The following is a 22,549-nucleotide window of genomic DNA, read 5'->3' as shown; positions in this document are numbered from 1 at the left end:
ATTCTCAATATACAGTACTCAAATTATAACCAATGGAGGTTAATTTACCACTTAGGTAGGTAACATTCACATTATTCATAAATCCAAATCTAAAACCCTTAATTTTTCAAAACTAAAGATAAAATACCATATAACATATAATTATACACATAAAAATATTTAAATTAAACATGTCACATAAAATAGAAGAATATCACTTACTGAATGAGGTATTGCTTGAACAGTATAATTTAAAAAATAAAAAATCATTTGTTTCTCTCCATGGAACAACATGTTGTTAATATGAAACATATTTCTTTAAGCAGCACTTCATTCATCAAGTGATATTGGAAGATTATCTCTTCATCCAAACAACCAGCTATAGCTTGAGTAAGGAGTTCCAAATTTTGAAAATTTTGTATCAACTTTTTATTTTTTAAGTGACAAATGAATGCTTGAATGAAATACATAAGAATAAAAACCTAAAAACACATACAATCAAGCCTAGTCAAAGTTTTCAGATACTAATATATACTGTTTCTATTTCATTTATAACCATAATATTGATCACTAAAATGTCATTTCTATTAAAATCACTATCTTTTATGTTATCATCTCATTTCAAAAATAGGTAAAATCTCTACTTAATTTTTCTAACAAATATTAATTCTCGAGGGAGAATAAGAGGTGAAAGTGGTGGGAAACAGTTTTCAAACATGATTAGAAAATGGCTAAAAAGAAGGAACCTCCACATAGCTTTTTCCTTCTGCAAATTTTATAAAATTACAATGAATTCTTATTGTTTGAAAAACAAAACGGTTTCGATACCAACCACTAAAAAAAGAAAAGAAAATGGATGTGAATGTTAAATTTGAATGTATGAATGTAATTATCAAAGAAAGCTTAATTATAGTCTGGAACCCTATAAAGTATATGAATTTAATGATAGTTGACTGAAGACGAAGACGGGGAGTCTAAAATACATTACAGAGAATAATAATTAATGGTTTTTTTCTCATTATTTATTATTAATATAATATACATATTCGTAATATTTAATAGAAATAAAGAAAATGTATATAGTAATATTTTATAGAAATTATGAAATATTTTATAATGCACTTTATATTTATATTTAAGGGACGAGTCTCAAAATAATAGGAACTTCTTAATTTGAAGAGTGAGGTATGCATAACGGTCAACAAAAAAATCTTGGTAACAGCTTAGACTGCCTTAATGCAAACAAGAACAATAAAACTTTGATATTTGACACCAACTAAACAAAATATTTCTATTTCACAATATAATTTAATAATATAATACTATATAGTAGAATTTTAAATTAAAAAAATAAAAATAAAATAAATAAAATATAATTTTAAATTATTAAATGGATGTTTTTTTATTTATTTAATAAGTATTAAAATATCATCACCTTAAAAGAGACGCTTATCAGAATTTAACAAAAGATTAAGGTTTTCTTAAAACTTTTAGAAGAAAACACATAAAAGAGCAAAGTAAAGAGGATTTTAATTTATAATATACTTTTTCCAAGGTTGATGATCATTTGAAACTATTTTTTCCACGTCCACCTTACAACTACGTAAAACAATAGTTTATTATAATATTTCATTTATATTTATTATTATTATTAATACTATTCACACCCACTTTTCTTTTATTCGTATTTAACAAGTATTCTCAAAATTGGTTGTAATTTACGGATCAACCCGGCTCACCATGAGTTTGAACCGGGTTGAATTTGAAAAAAATGTAATTTTTTTTATGAGTTACTTTCCAACTCAGTTCACTCAGAATCTGGGTCATCGGATTGAACCCGTGGTGAGTCGGATTGACTCACCAACCCACCTAATTTAATTTAATTATTTATTATTTTATATTTCAATATTATTAGTTAGCATTTTTTATTATATTGTAGATAGTGATAAAGAAGTAAATGTTTCTAAGAGAGAAATATATTATAAATTTATTTATTCACGATTCTAATATTATAAATGGACAAAGTGATACAAAAATTATCAATATTAAAAACTTATTTGTTTGTCTTTTGTACATGTTTTTTGATTATGCTTGGATTTTATGATACTTTTTTTTAATTGTCTTTGTATTTTAACATTATTTTATTGTGACATTTATTTAGATTTGAATTAAAAAAATTATAATTTTTTTATTTTAATAAAAACTTATAATTACATGAATCAGTGAGCCAACCCATTTAACCCACCAACCTGTGTGGTGGGTTGTGCCGGGTTCAATTTTTTTTAGCTTGCTAATGAGTGAGCCGGGTTACCCATTTTGACAACCCAAAATACTATTATTTCAATAAAATTTTACATAATTTAAATATAAATTTACCCTTTATTGGATATTTTTAGGGAAAAATTATTTTAGTAAAAAACTTTAATTTGTTATTAAATATGTAGTTTGAATTTCGTTAATATTTGAAGTATCACATGTCTATTAGAAAAAGAAAAATTAACTGTGATATTATGGTACTCTTTACTCTTTATCTTATAGATTTAAAATTTTTAATGATTCTTTTAATTTTAAGTACATATTAAAGGTTACATTTCCTTGTAATAAACATCCATCAACACATGTTAAGAAAACAATTTATTTTTTCTTAATATATTAAAAACAAATTAGATAAATATTTATTATGCTTAATTACTTAATTATTTTTTCTATAAACAAAGTGTATAAAAAATGGGTTGTTAAAGTACATTGTTGCTGGTTTAAAGAAGTAAGTTCAATATATGTCACTCTAATTTATTGTAATCATTCGTAATAAGGTAACACGAAGTGACACATCAATATTTTCTACATACAATCAAATGAAAGTTCATTTTCAATCATGTTATATACCTCCATTTTTCGTAGAATTGAACATGAACAAGAACATTTCACAACCTCTTTGATCCATCTTTCACTGTCATTGTTTTCCCTTATTTTGCTTCAACCATGATCAAAGGTAGCGACGTGTACGATGTTGTGTCAGCGCTTGTGCCTCTCTACGTGGCTTTGTTTTTAGCATATGGCTCCGTCCGTTGGTGGAAGATCTTCAGCCCAGAACAGTGCTCTGGCATAAACCGTTTTGTGTCTGTTATTGCAGTGCCCTTCCTCTCTTTCCATTTCATATCCAACAATAACCCTTACACCATGAACTTCAGGTTCTTAGCAGCCGACTGTCTTCAAAAGGTTGTGATCTTGGCTGCACTTGTTCTGTGGAACACTTTCACAAAATGGGGTAGCATTGACTGGACCATCACACTGTTCTCAATCTCCACTCTCCCCAACACGCTCATCATGGGTGTTCCTCTTCTGAAAGCCATGTATGGAGACTTCACAGCCACCCTCATGATCCAAATTGTGGTTTTTCAGAGTGTGATTTGGTACACTCTCTTGTTGTTCATGTTTGAATACAGAGGGGCCAAGCTTCTCATCTCAGAGCAATTCCCTGACACTGCTGGAGCCATTGCCTCCCTAAGGGTTGATTCAAGTGTGAGCTCTCTCAATGGAAGAGAACCATTGCATGCTGATGCAGAAATTGGAGAAAACGGAGAACTCCACGTGGTGTTGAGAAGTATGTCACGTTCTACGTCCGTAAACATGCCTTCTTCATTCCACAAGTCATATTCAACACCTAGACCATCAAATTTTACTGGAGAAAAACCTAATCTCCAAAATGCAGCTTTTGTGGATATGCCTCAGGAAAAGTTTTGGAGGAGCAAGAGTGACGGTTGCGGGGTTTCTAGAGGTGGTTTTGTTTACTCATACCCCTCACAAAATCTAGGGTTTGTAGGGTTTGATGGTGGTTTTGTTTCTTCACACATTTATCCAAAACCAGAGTTTCCAGGGTTTAGTAGTGGTTTGTCTACTCCATACCCGTCTCCAAAACCAGTGATTGCAGGGTCTAAAAATTGTTTATACACGTTTGGTTGCGGCTTGAATGCATCATCAAATTCTCATGTTAATCAGAGACATGAAATAAACAGAGTTGGCTCCTTTTCCACCATTGGACCTTCCAAATTTCCACTCGAAACTGCTGCTTCAAAAGGTAACACTCACTGAGAAATTTTGCATGTCATTTACCTAGAAATGTGACTGATTATACGTATAATCTTACTTGTTAAAAATGATTGAACATATATGATTTATTTTATTTTACAAAAAGAGTTAACTGTGTTGGAAAGTTATTCATCTTCATGCTTTCTTAGTTACATATCATATATATCATCATTGATATGTCTAGAGACTGGCTAGTTTCAACTTTTGAGTGATTAATAGTGTTCTCAGATTATTAAAATGTCTAATAGTTAATCATTTGTGAAACAAAATTAACCACGTTTACATATTAAAGAAAATCAAACATGTCATAGAATTATTTTTAAACACTACTTTCATATGTGTGTCAATATCTTTATATTGCATTAATATATATTTGTATTTTTCATTTGTCAAATATGTTTCATGAATTAATTCTATGAAATATAAAAAATATAAATATAATATTTGATACATATAATTTTTAGCATCGTATAAATACATTGACTGTTCGATTACATTAAATAATTTATTTATTACCTATAATATTTGGTCAAATTATTTAATTGATAGAAAAATTAATACATATTTATATATTTACCAATGTATTTACTTAACTTCAAGATTTCAAACTTCATACTGACAAGTAACAAGTATCTAGTTTAAACATTAATAAAAAAAATCTATTTTATTGCATTATTAAATTTGATGAGTATATTATTTTTAATAAATAAAATATTGAAAATTAATTTTATTTACAATAAAAAATACTGTATTTATCAAATATAACCGTAGTCAAATAATAAATATGGAAAAATAAGCGATAAATTTATTGAACGTGTACGATTAATCAATATCATATTATTGTATATTTAAGTTTCCGATTTTAAGATATGTTTTATAAGATATGTTTTATAAACCATTTAACTTTAGAAATAATTAATTTTTTATTTTATATATATATATATATGGGGTTTGGTAACGCGCGTACGTTTTTCAGTTGGGGGTTTCTTTTTTTTTTTTTTTTAGTTTTGAGAATGAAAATTATTAAAATACCCTTAACATTAAAACTTAGATCCATGATATATAAGAAACGTACCAACTGAAAAACAGGCGTACGTGCGTTAGCAAACCCATATATATATATATATATATATATATATATATATATATATATATATATATATATATATATATATATATATATATATATATATATATATATATAAGTATATATGTATTTCACTTTAAATTTATGGAATGTATTCCATTAATAAACATGCCTTTTAATGTACGGATTTAGTCATTAATTAGTCATAATTATTTTACTGTATATTTTTCTTATGTAGATAGATGTGCATAAAAAGCTATATATCAATACGTATATTTAATAGTATTCTTTAATTAACTACTTATCATATTTAATAAATAATAAAATAGATTAATTATAATTCAAATTTATGTTGCACCTTTATTAGTTTTTGTACATTGTAAACAACCTTCTTTGTCTTTGGGTCAATATGTAGGTTTTGTCCTATCTAAGTACGGCCTGTTTCTTTTCACACCCCCACAAAACTCATTCTGCACCACTATGAGTTTTGTAGGTTTAAAAAAAATTACTTCAACAAGGATCGAAGTAAACTAATATTCATTGTCAAGGTCTGTTTGATTTTTTTTTTGTTTTAAATTTATTCTAGGATAATTTCTCAATATTAAATTTCCATTAAGATTTCAAAATTTTCTAAATATGCTTTATTAACCAAAAAGGAGTTGAGATGTTTTCAATCTTGTTTTTTTAAGTGTTTATATGAGAAAAGCTTTTGAATAACCAAGATTAATTAAATTTATGGATATATTTTAAGTATGAAGAAATAATAATTTACCAAGATGTTGAAATTGATTCGATTGCATTTTCTCTTTTAGGTACTGACTTTAACTCCATATTATTTTTCAAGGAAAAGTAACAGTGACATATATTTAAGTGAAAGTTTTAAATTTTGATTAGAAAAATGAAAAAAGTTATAAATTGTGATTTGTGGAATCCTTGCCAACTGTGATTGATAACATTAGCAATAATCATAAAGTGAGAGAATTTGTAATTAGTTAAAACTTTTCTGTAGCAGTACATGAACATGTAAGTGATGAAGAAGCAGAACATAGCGCAAAGGGGAAACAAAAAGAGGTGAAAAATGAAGAAGTTGAGACAAACAAAAATCAACAAATGCCACGTGCTAATGTCATGTTAAAACTTATTCTGATAATGGTTTGGAGGAATCTGATAAGAAACCCTAATACCTATGCAAGTGTTTTAGGTCTCATTTGGTCTCTCATATTTTACAGGTATTTTTTCCCATCTCTTTAATGTGTTTCTAAGTGTGTTTCTACAAAACTCTTGTTAATGTATAATTAGCATAACCATCACCATTCTTTCAATCCTTGTTTCATGTGTGTAGGTGGAGCATCAAAGTGCCATCTATTATAAAAGGTTCCATTGAAATAATTTCTAACACAGGACTAGGAATGGCCATGTTCAGTCTTGGTATACGTTCTTGCCTTCCAACGTTAACCTTTTTTTTTCTTCTTTCTCACTTTTTGCCAACAAATCTGGGTTCATCTTATTATAATTCTTGAAGTGTGCATATACACATACAATGTTGTTTTGTATAATATGGTTTATTCTTAGGTTTGTGTTATTTTATGTTGTCTGTGTTACAGTGTTTTACTCAATTACACAGGTCTATTCATGGCATTACAACCTAAGATCATTACTTGTGGAAAAACTCTGGCTTCACTTGCATTCGCAATTAAGTTCTTGGTTGGTCCATTTATAATTCTTGCAGCCTCCAAAATAATTGGTATCCATGGAGTTCTTTTACGAGTTACAATTGTTCAGGTGAAATCAAACCTAACTGTGTTCAAACTAATCAAATTGCATAGATAACATAGTTTTTATTGTGATACCATTGTACAATTTTGCAGGCTGCTCTTCCCCAAGGAATTGTCCCATTTGTATTTGCAAAAGAATATAATCTTCATGCAGACGTACTCAGCACAGCGTAAGTGTGTTTTTTTCATAAATTTATATATGTACACTGAAAAAAAAACTATTAATGATAAGAAATGCATTTTGTTAGAAATGGATTTAAAACATGAATGGAAGTTCTAAAAGGATTTTTACATTTTTGCAGGGTTATCTTCGGAATGGTGGTTGCGTTGCCCGTAACAATAATTTACTATGTAGTTCTTGGACTTTAGTAAAAAGTTTCACACTCATAAGATGGAGCATGTATGTAGCATTTGATCTATGGTTAGATTTCATATGGAAAGTGGTGTATATTTGAAGTAAATTGTACTAATACATATGTGTGATGGTTATGTTAAAAGGCATTATTTATGGTGCAGACATCGAAGAGTTCTTCATGGATGGAATGTGATTCCTCTCTTGTGTTTGTTGCTTTCAAGAACACCTATTATGATCCATTAGAGGTAGATGGAATTGTTGTATTGTTATGAGCATAGTTATTAATTTTAAGGTGTCACACATATATTTAGAGTATGAAATAAATTTACTTATAAAATTGCAGCCAAATATGTTTTAGTATAAAGAAATATTTTTATGGTGGTTATATTGATCATTATGTCACTTTAAGAATATTGATAGAGATGATTAATATATAAAAAAGAATACTTATTTTTCGTTCGCTATAATTAAGTTATACAAAAAGAAAAAAAAAGCTTGACTTTTTACATTGGTTGAAGCAAGAATTCATGTAGAAATACTTTTTAGATAATGATACTTTGGTAACATTTTTTTAACAACATTTTAACATAATCTACGTGTCATTTCGTGATTGGTCCAAAATTATTTCACAATCAATAATAATAATCATAAACATTAACATGTACCAATCACAGAATGACACGTAAACAATATAAAAATGTTGTCAAAAAAACGTTGGCAAAGTATCATTATCCATATTTTTTACATCATTTACACTCTTAATTGAGATAAAAAAAAGTCTATCTTTCTTTTACTATTTTGACACATGAACATTTTTAGGAAGATAATTTCGAACAACGATGATAACTAAAGTATACCAAACATACCAAGCTACATAAAGTATTTAAAATTAAATACGTTGAAGAAGATAAATTGTTCATTGTTATCGTATTTACAACATGTTAAACTTAAAATGATCGCAAGCGTCGCTTCACATATAATTCCTACTACTTAAAATATGTTTTCACAGTTTTAAGTAAAATAATTTTATTAATTTTATTCAATAGATATACGCTTAAAAATAAACTATAGATATTTGTATGATCACACGCGCTCAAAAATAAACTATAGATATTTCTGTGATCGTATGTCTTCTTAGTATTTTTATCTTTCTTTTAAAAAAACACAAAAAAGTGTATAAAAATATATAAATTTTAAAACTAAAATATCAATACCATCAGTTTTGTTTATTAAGAATTATGTGATTTTTTATTTTCTATCATAAAGATTTTCCATTCTAGATAGAAATACGCAGGATAGGATTCTTGTCAAACCCAAATAAATATTTTCTTGTCAATAAAAATATAAAAATTGTTTATTAGATATTTTGGGAAAAATGAGTATTTTAAAAAATAAAGATGCTAAATTTGGACAAACATTATAGGATAGGATGTTAATACATTAACTGATTTTAGAACTGAAAATTGGATCTGTGGCTACCAAACTCAAAATTCATTTGATAGATTATGTTATTTTAAGACTTTTTTATTTATAATTTTTCACGATAAACTCCGACGACAATTATGTATTTTTAAATTAAATTATCATCGTGAGACCGATTGCGACATGCAAGTGTCATTTGGAACACGATTTTAACCTTTTAAAAAAATTAATTGATTAATCTTTTCGATAAAATATTATTTTTTATTCTTAGATGAATATACATCTGTAATAGAAAAAGCTTTTATGGGTAAAGTTAATTTACTTTTAATAAAATTATTTAAATAAAGGGCACATTTATGGTTGTTCTTAATTTATGCGAAAAATTTATTCTACAAAGTATTCTAGAAACAATGTTAGTTTTTAATTGAAATTAGTAAAAGTAAATTCTTTTATGCGACACCTTTTAATTAGTAAAAAATAGTTATTTTTATTTGAGTAAGATACAGAAGGTTTTCAGCTGTGTGACCAATGCATTTGAGTTTTCAGCATACATTTAGAGTCTGTCAACACATAATGTACATGCAAGTCAAAGGGACAAAACATACAAAACGATGATAGCAAACAAAAATCACAGGGCAATTGAACAAGAAGCATATAAGTCAATGAACCAGAAGAAGCAAATTCACAAGACATATGATTTGATTCTGCAAAACATATTACCACTACACGTGGAATTTGATAACCTTTTCGATCAAGGGTGAGTCTCAAAGCATGTTAATGGCTTTTCGATAAACCAAAGATATTCCCTTTGAAGCACCGAATGACAGCTAAACTTGTGGGAAATATACAACAACAAAAAGCACCTTCCACAAACAATTTCACCCACCCAACAGGTGAATATCTCTAATGCTTATTACAGAACTTACTGCTTTTTTTTTTCTCAATTTTTCTTAATGATACTCACTTTTTTTTTATGTTTATTTATGCTTTAGGAAGACACGTATGTAAGACCAGCATAGAAGAAGAGTTCAGAATTTTGGACTCCTCTGCCACCCTTTTCCCAAGTTCCTTTTGGTTGGTGTTATATATAAATATACACTTTCTTTTGAAATTAAACACAAGAAGAAATTAACAACTTCTTTCCTTTCTCTCACCCTATAGTTTGTCTACCCTTATTTTGCTTCAACCATGATCAAAGGTAGCGAGCTGTATGATGTAGTGGCAGCCATTGTGCCGCTCTATGTGGCTTTGATCTTAGCATACGGCTCCGTCCGTTGGTGGAAGATCTTCACCCCAGAACAGTGCCTTGGCATAAACCGTTTTGTGTCTGTTTTTGCAGTGCCCTTCCTCTGTTTTCATTTCATATCCAACAATGACCCTTACACCATGAACTTCAGGTTCTTAGCCGCGGACTCTCTTCAAAAGATTGTGATTTTGGTTGCACTTGTTCTGTGGAACTCTTTCACAAAGTGGGGTAGCCTTGACTGGACCATCACACTGTTCTCACTCTCCACTCTCCCCAACACGCTCATCATGGGGATTCCTCTTCTCAAAGCCATGTACGGAGACTTCACTGCCACCCTCATGATCCAAATTGTGGTTTTTCAGAGTGTGATTTGGTACACACTCTTGCGGTTCATGTTTGAATATAGAGCGGCTAAGCTACTCATTCTGGAGAATTTCCCTGATACAGCAGGTACTATATCCTCCTTTAGGGTTGATTCACATGTCGGTTCTCTGGGTGGTCGAGAGATGCTAGAAACTAATGCAGAAACCGGAGAAGATGGGAATGTTCACGTGGTGGTGAGGAGCATGTCACGTTCTGTGTCCGTTGCATCAAACCTCACTGGGATTGAGATCTATTCAGAGGAGTCATCTAGAGAACCAAAGCTGGGAAGATCACATTTTAGTGTCACAGATTTGCACCCACATGGTCTCAAAAGAGAGAGAATGTCGAAAATTCATGAAAAGAGTTTTCCAAGGAGCAAGAGCGTTGGTCATCATTTGGTTTCTCCGTATCCGTTTCTGAAACCAACAGGGGACAAGGAGACAAACAGTAACAAGGGTTTGCACATGTTTATGTCAGCTTCACCAACTTCTGATCCTAATGTGAGACATGCTGCGAATAATAGAGTTGGATCTTACGAGTTTGAGACCATGGAATCTTCAAACGGTGTTGATTTTGCAAGCGAAACTGGTTCATCCAAAGGTATTTTATCTCACCATAATCACATTTACACGTGCTGCATGCACTCACATATTTTGTCTTTTGTCCCTGAATCCTGGATAAATGAAATACATATAGTCTTATACTTTTCAACTAACGTACATCATGCATGTGTATATCATCAACTTTTAATAACCCTCAAACACTAGCTTAATATATACTATAACTACTTAATCTTTTCTTTTATTAACTATGTATGGTATTAGTCAAAAAGTGAAGTTCTTAAAATACTTTACACTAGATAAAGTTAGACTTTAAAAATTGTAGAACATAATTACATTTCACTTTTTATTTCTTTTAAACTTAAAAAAGTAATCATAACTAAAGACATTTTTCCATAGGATAATTAATTCAAGAAATATTTTAATTGTTTTCATTTTAAATCAGCCCCAACTTTAACCATATGGGCTGGATATGATGGGTTTGATCACTCTATAACTTTTCATATACACTCGTATTTTTTAAATATACCTTAAGTGCATGATTTTTTTAATTTTTAAATTTTAGAAAATAATTTATTTTTAAATAATACTTTTAAGATAGATGCATACTTTTACGTTAAGAATATATATATATATATACTATGCATTTATCAATTCATTCATATTATATTACTATATATTTAATTTTTTTAATAATCTATTTTATCAACGATTCTTTTAAAGGATATACAATTAAATGCTTATGGTATTAAAATATATATTGAACTTGTTTAATCCAGTGAAAGCTATGGTTTATAGTTTAAGAAATATATTATAAATAAAAAATGATTTTCTACAATAAAAAATAAAATATCTACTCAAATTAGTAATTAAGTATAGAGTTTAACATATAAATTAATCGGGTATATGTTTATATATTTCATGAATATTCTATTAGCTTTCTAAGATTTTTTGTTTTCAGATATATTTCCATTTCATAAACGACTTTTTTAAAAAAGTATTTTGATAAATATATAAACCAATTATTAAATTTATAATAAAATAAATTAATGAAATTAAAATTCACGTTTCTAATTTAAAAATAAGCTTTAATTTTCTAAAGTAGTGATCAGGAATATTAAAAAACAATTTTTTTTGTGTGCTTCTTTTGTTTTGTTCGGAACTAATATAGATACAAATTGAAAAGAAAGATGGGAGAAATTCTATATTTAATTCCTTCTCTAACATTTAAGAGTTATAAGATATAAAGGGTTTGGAAGAGACAATGAAAAAGGTTGTGGGAAAATAATATTATAATTGTTAATAGTATATAATATTACCACATGATATTGGTATAATGTAATGTCAAATTTGCTTAATGTTATTCGTAATATTGTAATGTAATAGAATGTATCATTAAAACAGACACATTTTGTAAATGTAGTTGTGCCTGCAGATGTTGAAAATGAAGGTGTTGTATTGAGGAATCAGATGAACGGCAACAGTGAAGGAGATTCAAACAGAAGGACAGAAATGCCTCGTGCTAGTGTCATGATAAAGCTTATTCTCACCATGGTTTGGAGGAATCTCATAAGAAACCCTAATACCTACGCAAGTGTTTTGGGTCTTGTTTGGTCTCTCATATTTTCTAGGTATTTCGTCTGTCTCTTTAATTGCTTTCTAATGTCTCTTTCTACATTGATGTATGGAAAACCACAGCCTAAAGTTAGAAAAAAAAATCCTTAATTATATAGTATTATCATTCAATAATCTATAATGAAAAATTTATAACTTGTGGTTTGGCTGTGATCAGATGGAACTGGAAGATGCCATCTATAATAAAAGGTTCCATAGACATAATATCTAATGCTGGGTTGGGAATGTCCATGTTCAGTTTAGGTATGTATCACTTCAACTTAAACCCTAAACAACTTTTAGGTCAAAAGTATTAATTGTGGTGCGGTTTATATATCTCTCCGATATCATTACTTCATTAGTTTTAAGCTAACATCACACATGAATGAGTTATAACACAGGTTTCTTGTACATCATATCTCAATTAGAGGATTCTTAAAAATGTAGTAGTTTTCTTTTAGAAAAATTAATGGTTAGGAAAATAATTGAAGTGTGCACAGTAAATTCAATCTCTATATTTTTTTTTTTTATGATACATAAATTATAAGTTGTAATTAGTGTTTAGGGTGATAATTACTTTTCTTAATTAAACAGGTCTGTTCATGGGATTACAACCGAAAATCATTACTTGTGGGAAAACCCGAGCTATGATTTCAATGTTAGTTAAGTTCTTGGTTGGTCCAATGGTGATTCTTGCAACCTCCAAAGTCATGGATATCAATGGAGTTCTTTTAAAAGTTGCAGTGGTCCAGGTGAAACAAAACTCACTTTTGAATTCTTCAATTTAATTAATAACATTTAATGATTATCTTTATATGTATATATTGAAATTCTATTATTTGTGACACCATTGTGTAATTAATTTTGTAGGCTTCTCTTCCAGCGGGTATTATTCCCTTTATATTTGCCAAAGAATATAATCTCCATGCAGACATACTAGGCACAGCGTAAGTGCGTGAATTTTTTTATTATAAAAATATAGTATTCATCGAGGGGTTAAAAGCATCTATAGAAATTCTTAATTAATTTCATAAATTTTGCAGGGTTATCTTTGGAATGGTGGTTGCTTTACTAGTAACAATAGTATACTACGTGATTCTTTGACTCAAACTTTTCTTAGAAAAACAACTATGCTTTGAAGAGAAGCATTATGCTGCGAATCGAAATACAGATTGTAGTAGTGTTAAATTTAATTTTTTGTTTACATTAGGATTGGAGTATGGTTAAATTTAAACACCTTTAGTTTATTTAATTTTATTTTAAAATTTATATAATTGTATTTTCTTTAAAAAAAGAGACCGTTACACTTCTCTTTGGAAACATTTTTATCTGTGAAAACTTTCTTTCATTATTTTGCATACCTTTTCAATGTATTGTCATCATTATTCATGTATCATGAAGGAATAGTGTAACCTTGTCCATTAATAATATCATCTCGTTGATTAACGACTCATTAAATTTTGCTTTGTTGCTCTGTTTCTTTTTATTCATAACAGATATCTTTCAATATTAAATATTTAGTAGATAAATATAATCTCGTCTTTACTTATTGTTGTTACAGTAGTGATGTTATAAGAACTTTGAATTAATGATTCTTTTAACAAAGACAATAATAAAAGAATAAAATCAAGATAACATTAATTAAAAAAATTAATTGGATGATATATGACCAAGTACCAAAGTTGTATTGTGTTGGCCACTCCATATACTTCTACATGCCTTGAGAAAAAGCTGAACTAATACTATTTTTAACATTATTAGTTGCACTTAAATTTACAAAAAATAAATTCTAATAATTATAAGTTTAAAGAATATAAAACAGAGAAGAAGAATAACTCTTTTGTCTAGAAAAAAGTATTGTTATATAAAGTTTATAATGATACGCACTCATCATATATGAACTTTTTTTCACATCTATTTCCTTATTAATGAGATTAGAAACCAATTTTAAAAAATAATTTCAATCTTTCGAAGTGAGAATGCTAAGAATATTTGTGTGTCTGGTGTTTTGCTTAGACAGGCTTATTCTTTGTAATACGACACAAACCCATTCCTTGTGTAAGAAAATGGAGTCCAATTTCAACGGTTATGTTGGTCGACAACAGTGATGGATGTAACATCCAAAGTCGTGCGTATCCAAGGTGTGATATTTCACGTTACAGTTTGTTCAGATGAAATGAAATTGTCAATTTCTCAAATGGCATAACAATTGTATATATTCCTAGTCCTTATTGTACTTGTTTGTGACACTAAGGTATAATTTGTCAAAATCCACTTTTGTATGCGCAACAGAATGCATAAAAACCTATTTTATATGAAAAATTGATTCTTGCCTTCAAATAGTTGAAGTGTAATAGAGAAGTTGATTCGTATCATACAAAGACGAATACCAGCAAAATAGTGAATGCCAAAAATGCCCAATACCAGTTTTTGTTCTAGGCTACAACAACATGCAGCTTGAACTCCTATAAAAGGCAAAGGAAAAAACAGTTCTAGCGAGGAATGCACCAAATCATTATGTACAGTTGGTGTTCCAAGTCTCTAAGAGCAGTTGCTGGCAAGTGGAATAGGGAGACCCATGTATCTAAGTACCTCTATCGATCATGTATTGTAGCTTACACATCACTATGGGCATCCAAGATGGTTAGATCAGAATCTAGAAGCAATAAAAAGAACCAAAATGTTTGCTTAATGTGCCATACAACTGCATTTAATGTGGAGTTAGACATTTAGTTAGACAGATTCTGCACCATAATGTCCATCATGGGTGCTGCCATTTTCTTTGCTGAGTTTAGATTTTGGTAAAATGGAAGCCTGTCGAGGTGACGGCTTGTTTGATTGTTGCCTCAGATTAAGATAAGTGTAAATAGACATACCGGCAATAGCTGTGAATGCGCCACAGATACTGATTTTGCCAGGATTGGATCCAAAGAGATAAAAGTTTCCTAGAAGGAGGACACAGGTCTTGAATTGTCCAAGGACAACGTGGGAGATGGCGGATGTAGCCCTGCAAATTCAGGGGTTAGATAGAAAATATATGAAAAGGCCAACCCTTTAGAAGATTAATAGACCACAGGAACCACAGAAATTTGGATTCTTTGTTGAGCTTTTGTGTTGTCCCTCTGCTAAGCCTTCAAAATACATTCATGGACACTGATTTTGCTGTTTTCAGATATACTAAAAACCTTTTTAATATATCAACATCAGTGTATTTTAAAGGATTGGCAGAGAGACAACACTAAAAACTCAGCAGAGAGTCTGGATGCTCTGAATGTTACAAAGATATATCATCCAAAATATAGCACTCAAATGCAAGTGGTGAATGAATAGATTACATTTGCTATACCAAAATTCATAGTAAAGAATCCATCCTAGTATTGTCACAATTTAAAAATAAAAAATTGTGACAGTTCATTCTTAGTGCAAACATCAGCCAGTAAAATAATCAAGTGCCCTATAAAATTTAACAGAAAATATTCTATGTTCTCTACAAGAAATTGAAATATTTCTAAACAAAATTATTCAACAACTATAAATCTTACGTACCCAAGTGCTAAAGCACCAGACCACTGAAGTAAGAATCCAAGGATAGCTGATGCAAAAATTATCAAACTATTGCTGAAGTTCCAGTCAAAGGAAAGAACACCCGGAGGGTCTAAGCAGGGTAACATAGCAGCCAGGAAAATCAAAGTAATGGGTGTGGTTTTCCACATCAGCCTGTTTGATCAATCCACAAATTAGACAGGATAGAAAGAAATTCTCTCACAGATTGAAACTAGGAATTAAGAAGGGAGATGAAGATAAAAATTATAAAAGATGTAATTACTCACGACAAAGCAGTCCAGTTCTCTTGCTGCTGCAGTCTAGACCACAAGATTTTGTTTACAGCACTTGGAACAATCCATGCCAATGCTACACAAGCACCAAATACATGGAACTGAAGATCAGTCACAGTTGCCACAGCAACACCAATAGAGACCACCGATAATGCTAATGCCTGAAATGTTTCAAATTTTCTGGTAAGCATTTAAACCTAAAATATCACAAAGTTCCCAGAGGAAAACAAGGTGAAACTTTGCTCCAGAATATGGATTACACATATCATTAGTAGCAAGAAAGTTTAGGCCAACTAAATCAACCAAAGCTCTTAGATGGGATGATGATAAGGTTTCCAAAAACAATACTCCCTTCAGCCTTTTACATAAGAAACAAATGAGTATAATTTTTACCTAGTTGTAAGAACTATCTATCCCTTTTAAGATGTATATCCATAATTTATTGTGAAATCTATTGATGAAATGCACACATTGCCAAGCAAGTGGATGCAAATATTGACTTATTAACAATACAAGTCACTAATTGCTGGAAAGAAATTATCCCTTGAGTTTTGCGTATTGTCACTAAATATTACAACTAAGTACTTTCTATGGGTATTTTTGGTTAAACTTAAGGTATTAACTAAAACTAACTAATTTAACCACTTCTATTGGTTGATGAATTAGCTTTTTTTTGTATAAAAGACAGGAGGGAATATAATACAATCTAATAAATAAAAGAATTATTATATGACATAATTTTGAACTGCTTACATAGGATTTCGGATACACATATATAATATCATGTCTTATAAATAGGTCTCACACTTTGCCTCATGTAGAATGATCGCATCAGGAACTTGAAGCATGTTGTTTTAATTAAAAAAGTTATTGGTACAAAACTAGTCTATATTTCTTCCATTTTTATTACATAAAAGGTCGTGTTTGGTATTCCTGCTAGACCCATACATTCCTACTCACCTTTTTCCTTACGAAAAATAAATGCAAAACCAAAGTGAGTGCACATACCTTCGGGAAAGAAACTTTCTTCCTATATAAGACAAATTCTGCAAAAACTATTGATGGTGTCACTGCAATCTTTGCCATCTGATAGAAACCAATGCTGAAGATATAGAAATTAAATTAACAGTATAAAAAATACTTTAAATAAAAATATGAATAGTTGGTTACCTATTGTACTTCAAGCTGACATTAGCAAAGCCCGTGGACAGAGACATAACAAATCCAAGAGTAAATAAAGTAGACAATGGAGTTGATTTTGAGGAAGGAGAAGCCGGAAGGAGAGAAAATGCTTTTAGTAATGCCATGAAGAACCAGCTCACTACATAGTGAATTAGAGTAAGAAGTATAGGAAATTTGAATTTAATAGTTTGAAGCACCTAAAACAAAACAACAAAAACCCAAGAAAGTCAGCAAATAAAATCCTTGATACATTGAAATTCGAAAGAGAACAGCTTAAACCAGATAAAGAGGGAAAATGAGTAAACAAACCATTTTGTTCATGAAAATAATACCAACTGCAACCAGAAAATTGAAGGAAAGTGCAACAGCTGGACCACATATGCGTTGCTGTTGACGCTTTGCGCCTTCGGAGGAACGGAATTGATTAAAAAGAGAAGCTCTCACATCTTCCAAAGCTCTTCCTGCAATTATAGGATGATTTAACTTTGAATTGAATGTTGAATGTGAACACAAAGGCAGGGCCAGCATTAACCATTGATTGTCAAGAATTGTTTCAAGTAAAACTTATCTGAACTATTTGTGTATGGTTGTGTGGAACAAGATTAACTCTTCTTACTTTCCATAATCACTTGTAAGGCCACACAGACACAAGTTCATATTTTACATTTCAAATGTGAACTCAATTTCTACACCTACTACAAGTCCTTGATGGGATTAAATGAGGCACGTGGACTAGATTCTACTCTAGAATTAAATTCTGTTTAGCAAAAACAACAGGCACAGAAATATCTCCCTTATAAAGTAAAGGAAAATACACAACACTAAAACTTAAAAAAGTATACACTATCCTTCATACAAGCTTATTAACATACTGAAGTGAAAACATGCTTTAAAAGGAACTAACCTGACCATACACCATAAATGAATGGTCAAGATTAATCCTCTCATGAAAGCATGCCTTAACCTGAGTAGGTTTCGCATATGGTGGCGTATCACTCTAAAGCTAAATTGTTGAGGTATGCAGGCATTGACAGAAATCTATACGCAGAGAAAGATTAAAAGAAAAAACATAAGCCTGAAACTCAAAGATCCAAAAGAAGTCCCACCTATATGACTCTTCACCAAAAAAAGAATTGAACCTATCCAAAAAGTAACAGAATAAGAGAAAAATAAAAAATTGTCTTCATAAACTAAAATTAGTTTGTTAAAAGTTAAATCAGCTATTAGAGAAGTTAATACAAAAGATTTTTTATAGATTAGCTTATGCATAATCTAATCTTAACTTATGAATAATATTTTTCTTCTTATGGGTGTCTACGAAGAAATTTATGCAAACAAACCAAAGTCAACTTAATGCCATAGAAAGGCACATAAGTGTAACATCCAAAGTAAAACTATCAACTTGAGAGCACAAGCAACACAAAGTATATCCTCATCAATCCACACAGAAGGCAACAATGCGGAATCTTCATTATGCACAGCGACGTTCACTGATCATTATCAAAGCACAGATAATAGTGTACCATCTAACCAAGCCTCAGTTGACAAAAATGGTTCAAAATGCTCCCCAAACACAAATGGGCAAGAATGTGAAAGCTAGAAGCAGTCATAAAGTCAAGAAATTTGATGAAACAAAAAGATAAAAAAAAGAACCTTTTTCGCCAGCATCGCTGTCTTTGCGCTTAAGGATCTTTCTGACGCCTTTCCTAATGAAGAAGCTAAACATTTTACAATTGCAAAGGGCAGATTGCTGAGACCAAACCCTAGAGAAGAAGTCCCAGGAAGCTGAGAATAAATAAGTAAATTAACGAATGAGTAAGTGAGAGCAAAGTGTGGAGTGAGTGAGTGTGTTCGCAAGCTAAACTGTTTCTTGCGCCGTGTTTGGTTAAATTCGAAATATGCAGAAGCGTAGACGGAGAAAAAAAGGAACAAGACAAAACAAAAACAGCAGAAAAAATAACAATGACACGTGGCATTGAGACCGATGACAGCGGAAAATGGCAGCTGTCGGAACTTACATTCATCATTGCGGGTGTTGTATATAATTACTTCAAATACCGGATACCGGGTAAATTTTAGTATATGTCTGTCTGGTTTCACCGTCAAAATTAGATTCTGAATTAAAATTAAAATTGATCATGATCTGGTGTGACAAAGTTTCAACTGGAAATATCATTATTAACATTACAGGAAAAAATTAGTTAGCTCTCAAATAGAAATCAATAGTATTTCCTGGTTACACCCCAAATGTAATTTTAAATGGTTTTTGTACTGGACCAAGAATTTATTTTAAGATTTATTGTTCAAATTTTTCATAAAAAATATAGATATATAAATTATATTATTTTGAAATCCACTCAAAATTAACTTTGTTAGCACTCATTTAAGTAGACACTATAATTGCACATTGTTATTTGTTTGATTTAATATGTGAGCTATTTGAGGCGAAATTTACTTTTAATTTTAGTTTAATATAGTTATGTTGTTAAATATACAAAGAATGAATAATATCGTTTTCAATAGTATTATTACTCAATACTGTGTCTTTCAATAGTTTATCAGTTTATAAAAAATTATAGGTTTTTTCTAAATTTTAAACTAGACTAATACCTTATGTAAAAGAAATACTAAAAAATGGCACCAAAGTCCAAATATGGTGAAATTAATTAACTTTTATTAAATTTTGATATTTAAAGTTTTAGTGATTATAATAATTAAATTCAGATTTAATAGAATTGACCCTCGTAGAAAATATTTATCCTTATAAAAAAATTATTAGCCTTTTCATGCGGATTTTAAAACCAATTTTTATATAAAATTAAAAAGACACGTATTATTTTGTTAGGTATTTTTCCAAACCACATTTTTTAAACTTAAAAACAGTTAACTTGGATATAAGATTGATAATTTAAAAGAAAAATAAAAACAGGGAAGGATGAGATGAATAATTTTCCTTGCATAAAATAAAATGAAAATTTTAGAAGTTAGTTAATTATTTACTACATCTAATAATAATAGAAACTAATAATAATATATGATTTATTGGACCACATTTATTGGCTCTATACAAAGTTGTTGCTCCTTTTTCAGTGCTGGGCCAAAATTTCTTTGTGTCGGCAGAAAGCGAAGTTCCCCGGTCTGAATATAAACAAAGCATGAATGCTTTTATCTAAAATCTATTTTACGAGAGAAAAAAAATAGTGTTTCTACAGAAAAAAAATATATCTAAAAAAATTCGAATAATAAAATGTAATATAAATAATAGATTTAATATATTTATTGATATATTATATTTTCAATATAATAAAAAAATACAATTTCAATACAGAAATTTTAGATCTACTAATTTTGTTTGAATTCAAGATAATTGAACTCGTATGTTTATTATTTACAATAAAAGAAGAAATATTATCAATAAATGAACTACTAAAAGTTTTATATTTACAAAGAGAAAACAAAAAATAAAAGGTTATTTTCAAGAATAGTTGCATAATAACATTAACATTATTCAATAAATACTTCTGATTATTACTAAAGCTCAAATATTTGTTCAATTATCTTACTTATTACCAAAATTTAAATAAAATTAATAGAATTAAGTTTTTGTACTAATATAATAAGTTTTTATTGTACTAAATATAAAATATATCAATACTTGTTATACTATTTATACTTGGATATATTGTTAGTTGTGGCTTCTATCTTACGTGGAGAATTGGTTAAAAGTATGTAGAACCTTTATCAATTATCTATGGGTTTATTCATTTGAATGGATTTGAAAGAGAGTCGTTGAATGAATTTGAGAAGATTTGAAGGTAAATTTTTTGTTGTTTATTTAAGTGGATTTGGAGATAAGTGAGAGTGGATTTGGAAGTAAAGTTTGTGAGAATTAGTACAGAATTTGATTGATGTAACAGATTAAAAAAATTTACTTCTAAATTCACTCTCACTTATCTCTAAATCGACTCAAATAAACATAAAAAAATTTACTTTCAAATTTTCTTAAAATCATTCAATCACTTTATTCCAAATTCATTCAAGTAAACAAAGTGAGAAAGAAAAGAAAGAAAAATTACTATATTATTTTCGATAATTATATTGCCGTGTAGAATTACGAGGAAGGAGAAAGTTACCTCTTATTTTACTTTAGGATTTTTCATTTTCTTATTTGGTTTGAATGTGTAAGCATTCTTATTTGGTTTGTTTTATTTTGTATAATTTTATGCATTGTTTATATACTTGTTGAAGATTCTCTTCTATCCTTATATTGCATTTCTTTATTTGGATTTTTGCTTTTGTATTGAGAAATTTTCCATGTCAAAAATATTTTATTTTATTTGTTTTCTTTATGTACTCTACTTTTATTGGTATTCCCATAGGTTTTTGTAAGTTGGGACAATTTTATTATGCTATTGCTCGTAATTAAATTTTTATTTGATATATTTTTTCATCATAATGACATAGAAATTTTTTTTAAAGAATTTTTTTAATTGAATGATGGAGATAAAACAGTTTTTTTAGTGGAGCAAATTATTAGTTGGAAGGATTAAATGAAAGATCTGTTATTTGTGAAGAATATGTATTTTCTTATATTTGGTTTACAATGAGATTTTCAACATTAACAAACATATGGTTTTTTTAAGCATTTTGCTAATGATCATGTATAGAATCTTATTATTCATGAGGCATATTAATAATAGCGTAGGATAAATTGAAATTATTAAATTATTCTAAACGAGATAGAAAATATGTATACTTAATAAAAAATTTGTAATATAAGTGTTTTCTAACCTTAACTTTATTTTTTGTGATAGTAACTTTTTAGTTATTTTTAGTATTTAGTTAATCATTCTTTAAAAGAGATTAACAATTAGATATAAGATCTTTTGATCTAAACCAGTAACTTGTGCAAATTCCTCCTTTCTTTACACTCTTTATCTTTATGATTGTTAATTATAAAGAATCAATTTTCTTTATAAAATCAATTTATAAAAAGGTCAAAATTTTAAAAGGAATTTTTTTTATTAAATAAACCAATTTA

At 29.2% G+C, this 22,549-nt stretch overlaps 3 protein-coding genes across 5 annotated transcripts; 2 read left to right on the top strand and 1 right to left on the bottom strand.

Moving 5' to 3' along the window:
- Nucleotides 1-2,961: 2,961 nt before the first annotated feature.
- On the top strand, nt 2,962-7,299 carry LOC108330144 (auxin efflux carrier component 2). Its single transcript, XM_017564654.1, has 6 exons — nt 2,962-4,057; nt 6,168-6,384; nt 6,498-6,583; nt 6,780-6,937; nt 7,024-7,100; nt 7,233-7,299. The coding sequence occupies exons 1-6, from the start codon at nt 2,962-2,964 to the stop codon at nt 7,297-7,299; spliced, it is 1,701 nt and encodes a 566-aa protein (XP_017420143.1).
- Nucleotides 7,300-9,753: 2,454 nt separating this feature from the next.
- Nucleotides 9,754-13,841, top strand: LOC108331151 (auxin efflux carrier component 2). Of its 3 annotated transcripts, none has more exons than XM_052877169.1 (6): nt 9,754-10,916; nt 12,312-12,507; nt 12,669-12,754; nt 13,085-13,242; nt 13,361-13,437; nt 13,534-13,840. In XM_052877169.1, the coding sequence occupies exons 1-6, from the start codon at nt 9,896-9,898 to the stop codon at nt 13,592-13,594; spliced, it is 1,599 nt and encodes a 532-aa protein (XP_052733129.1). In that variant the 5' UTR covers nt 9,754-9,895; the 3' UTR covers nt 13,595-13,840. The 3 variants fall into 3 exon arrangements, with proteins under 3 accessions (XP_052733129.1, XP_052733130.1, XP_052733128.1); XM_052877170.1 differs by having other exon boundaries at nt 9,758-10,916; nt 12,300-12,507; nt 13,361-13,441; nt 13,534-13,841; XM_052877168.1 differs by having other exon boundaries at nt 9,761-10,916; nt 12,300-12,507; nt 13,534-13,839.
- A 943-nt stretch (nt 13,842-14,784) lies between these two features.
- Nucleotides 14,785-19,491, bottom strand: LOC108330788 (nucleotide-sugar uncharacterized transporter 1). The gene is made up of 7 exons (XM_017565338.2): nt 19,162-19,491; nt 17,818-17,969; nt 17,497-17,705; nt 17,335-17,428; nt 16,321-16,487; nt 16,037-16,207; nt 14,785-15,497 (listed from the first exon to the last, which is right to left on the bottom strand). Exons 1-7 carry the CDS (start codon nt 19,232-19,234, stop codon nt 15,224-15,226), a joined length of 1,140 nt encoding a protein of 379 aa, XP_017420827.1. The 5' UTR covers nt 19,235-19,491; the 3' UTR covers nt 14,785-15,223.
- Nucleotides 19,492-22,549: the final 3,058 nt, after the last annotated feature.

This window comes from Vigna angularis, chromosome 4 (assembly GCF_016808095.1).
Source record: "Vigna angularis cultivar LongXiaoDou No.4 chromosome 4, ASM1680809v1, whole genome shotgun sequence".
Lineage (NCBI taxonomy): Eukaryota > Viridiplantae > Streptophyta > Magnoliopsida > Fabales > Fabaceae > Vigna > Vigna angularis.
Note: the sequence above shows the minus strand (reverse complement) of the source record. Positions and strands in the feature narration are given on the sequence as shown.

Coding starts and splice junctions, on each gene's coding strand:
- LOC108330144 (XM_017564654.1), top strand. CDS start 2,962: ATGATCAAAGGTAGCGACGTGTACGATGTTGTGTCAGCGCTTGTGCCT. Junction 6,584..6,779: donor AATGGCCATGTTCAGTCTTG/GTATACGTTCTT, acceptor TCAATTACACAG/GTCTATTCATGGCATTACAA. Junction 6,938..7,023: donor TACGAGTTACAATTGTTCAG/GTGAAATCAAAC, acceptor ACAATTTTGCAG/GCTGCTCTTCCCCAAGGAAT.
- LOC108331151 (XM_052877168.1), top strand. CDS start 9,896: ATGATCAAAGGTAGCGAGCTGTATGATGTAGTGGCAGCCATTGTGCCG. Junction 12,508..12,668: donor TGGTCTCTCATATTTTCTAG/GTATTTCGTCTG, acceptor GGCTGTGATCAG/ATGGAACTGGAAGATGCCAT. Junction 12,755..13,084: donor AATGTCCATGTTCAGTTTAG/GTATGTATCACT, acceptor TTAATTAAACAG/GTCTGTTCATGGGATTACAA.
- LOC108330788 (XM_017565338.2), bottom strand. CDS start 19,234: ATGTTTAGCTTCTTCATTAGGAAAGGCGTCAGAAAGATCCTTAAGCGC. Junction 17,970..19,161: donor CAGCGATGCTGGCGAAAAAG/GTTCTTTTTTTT, acceptor CTATAATTGCAG/GAAGAGCTTTGGAAGATGTG. Junction 16,208..16,320: donor GAGAACTGGACTGCTTTGTC/GTGAGTAATTAC, acceptor TTGATCAAACAG/GCTGATGTGGAAAACCACAC.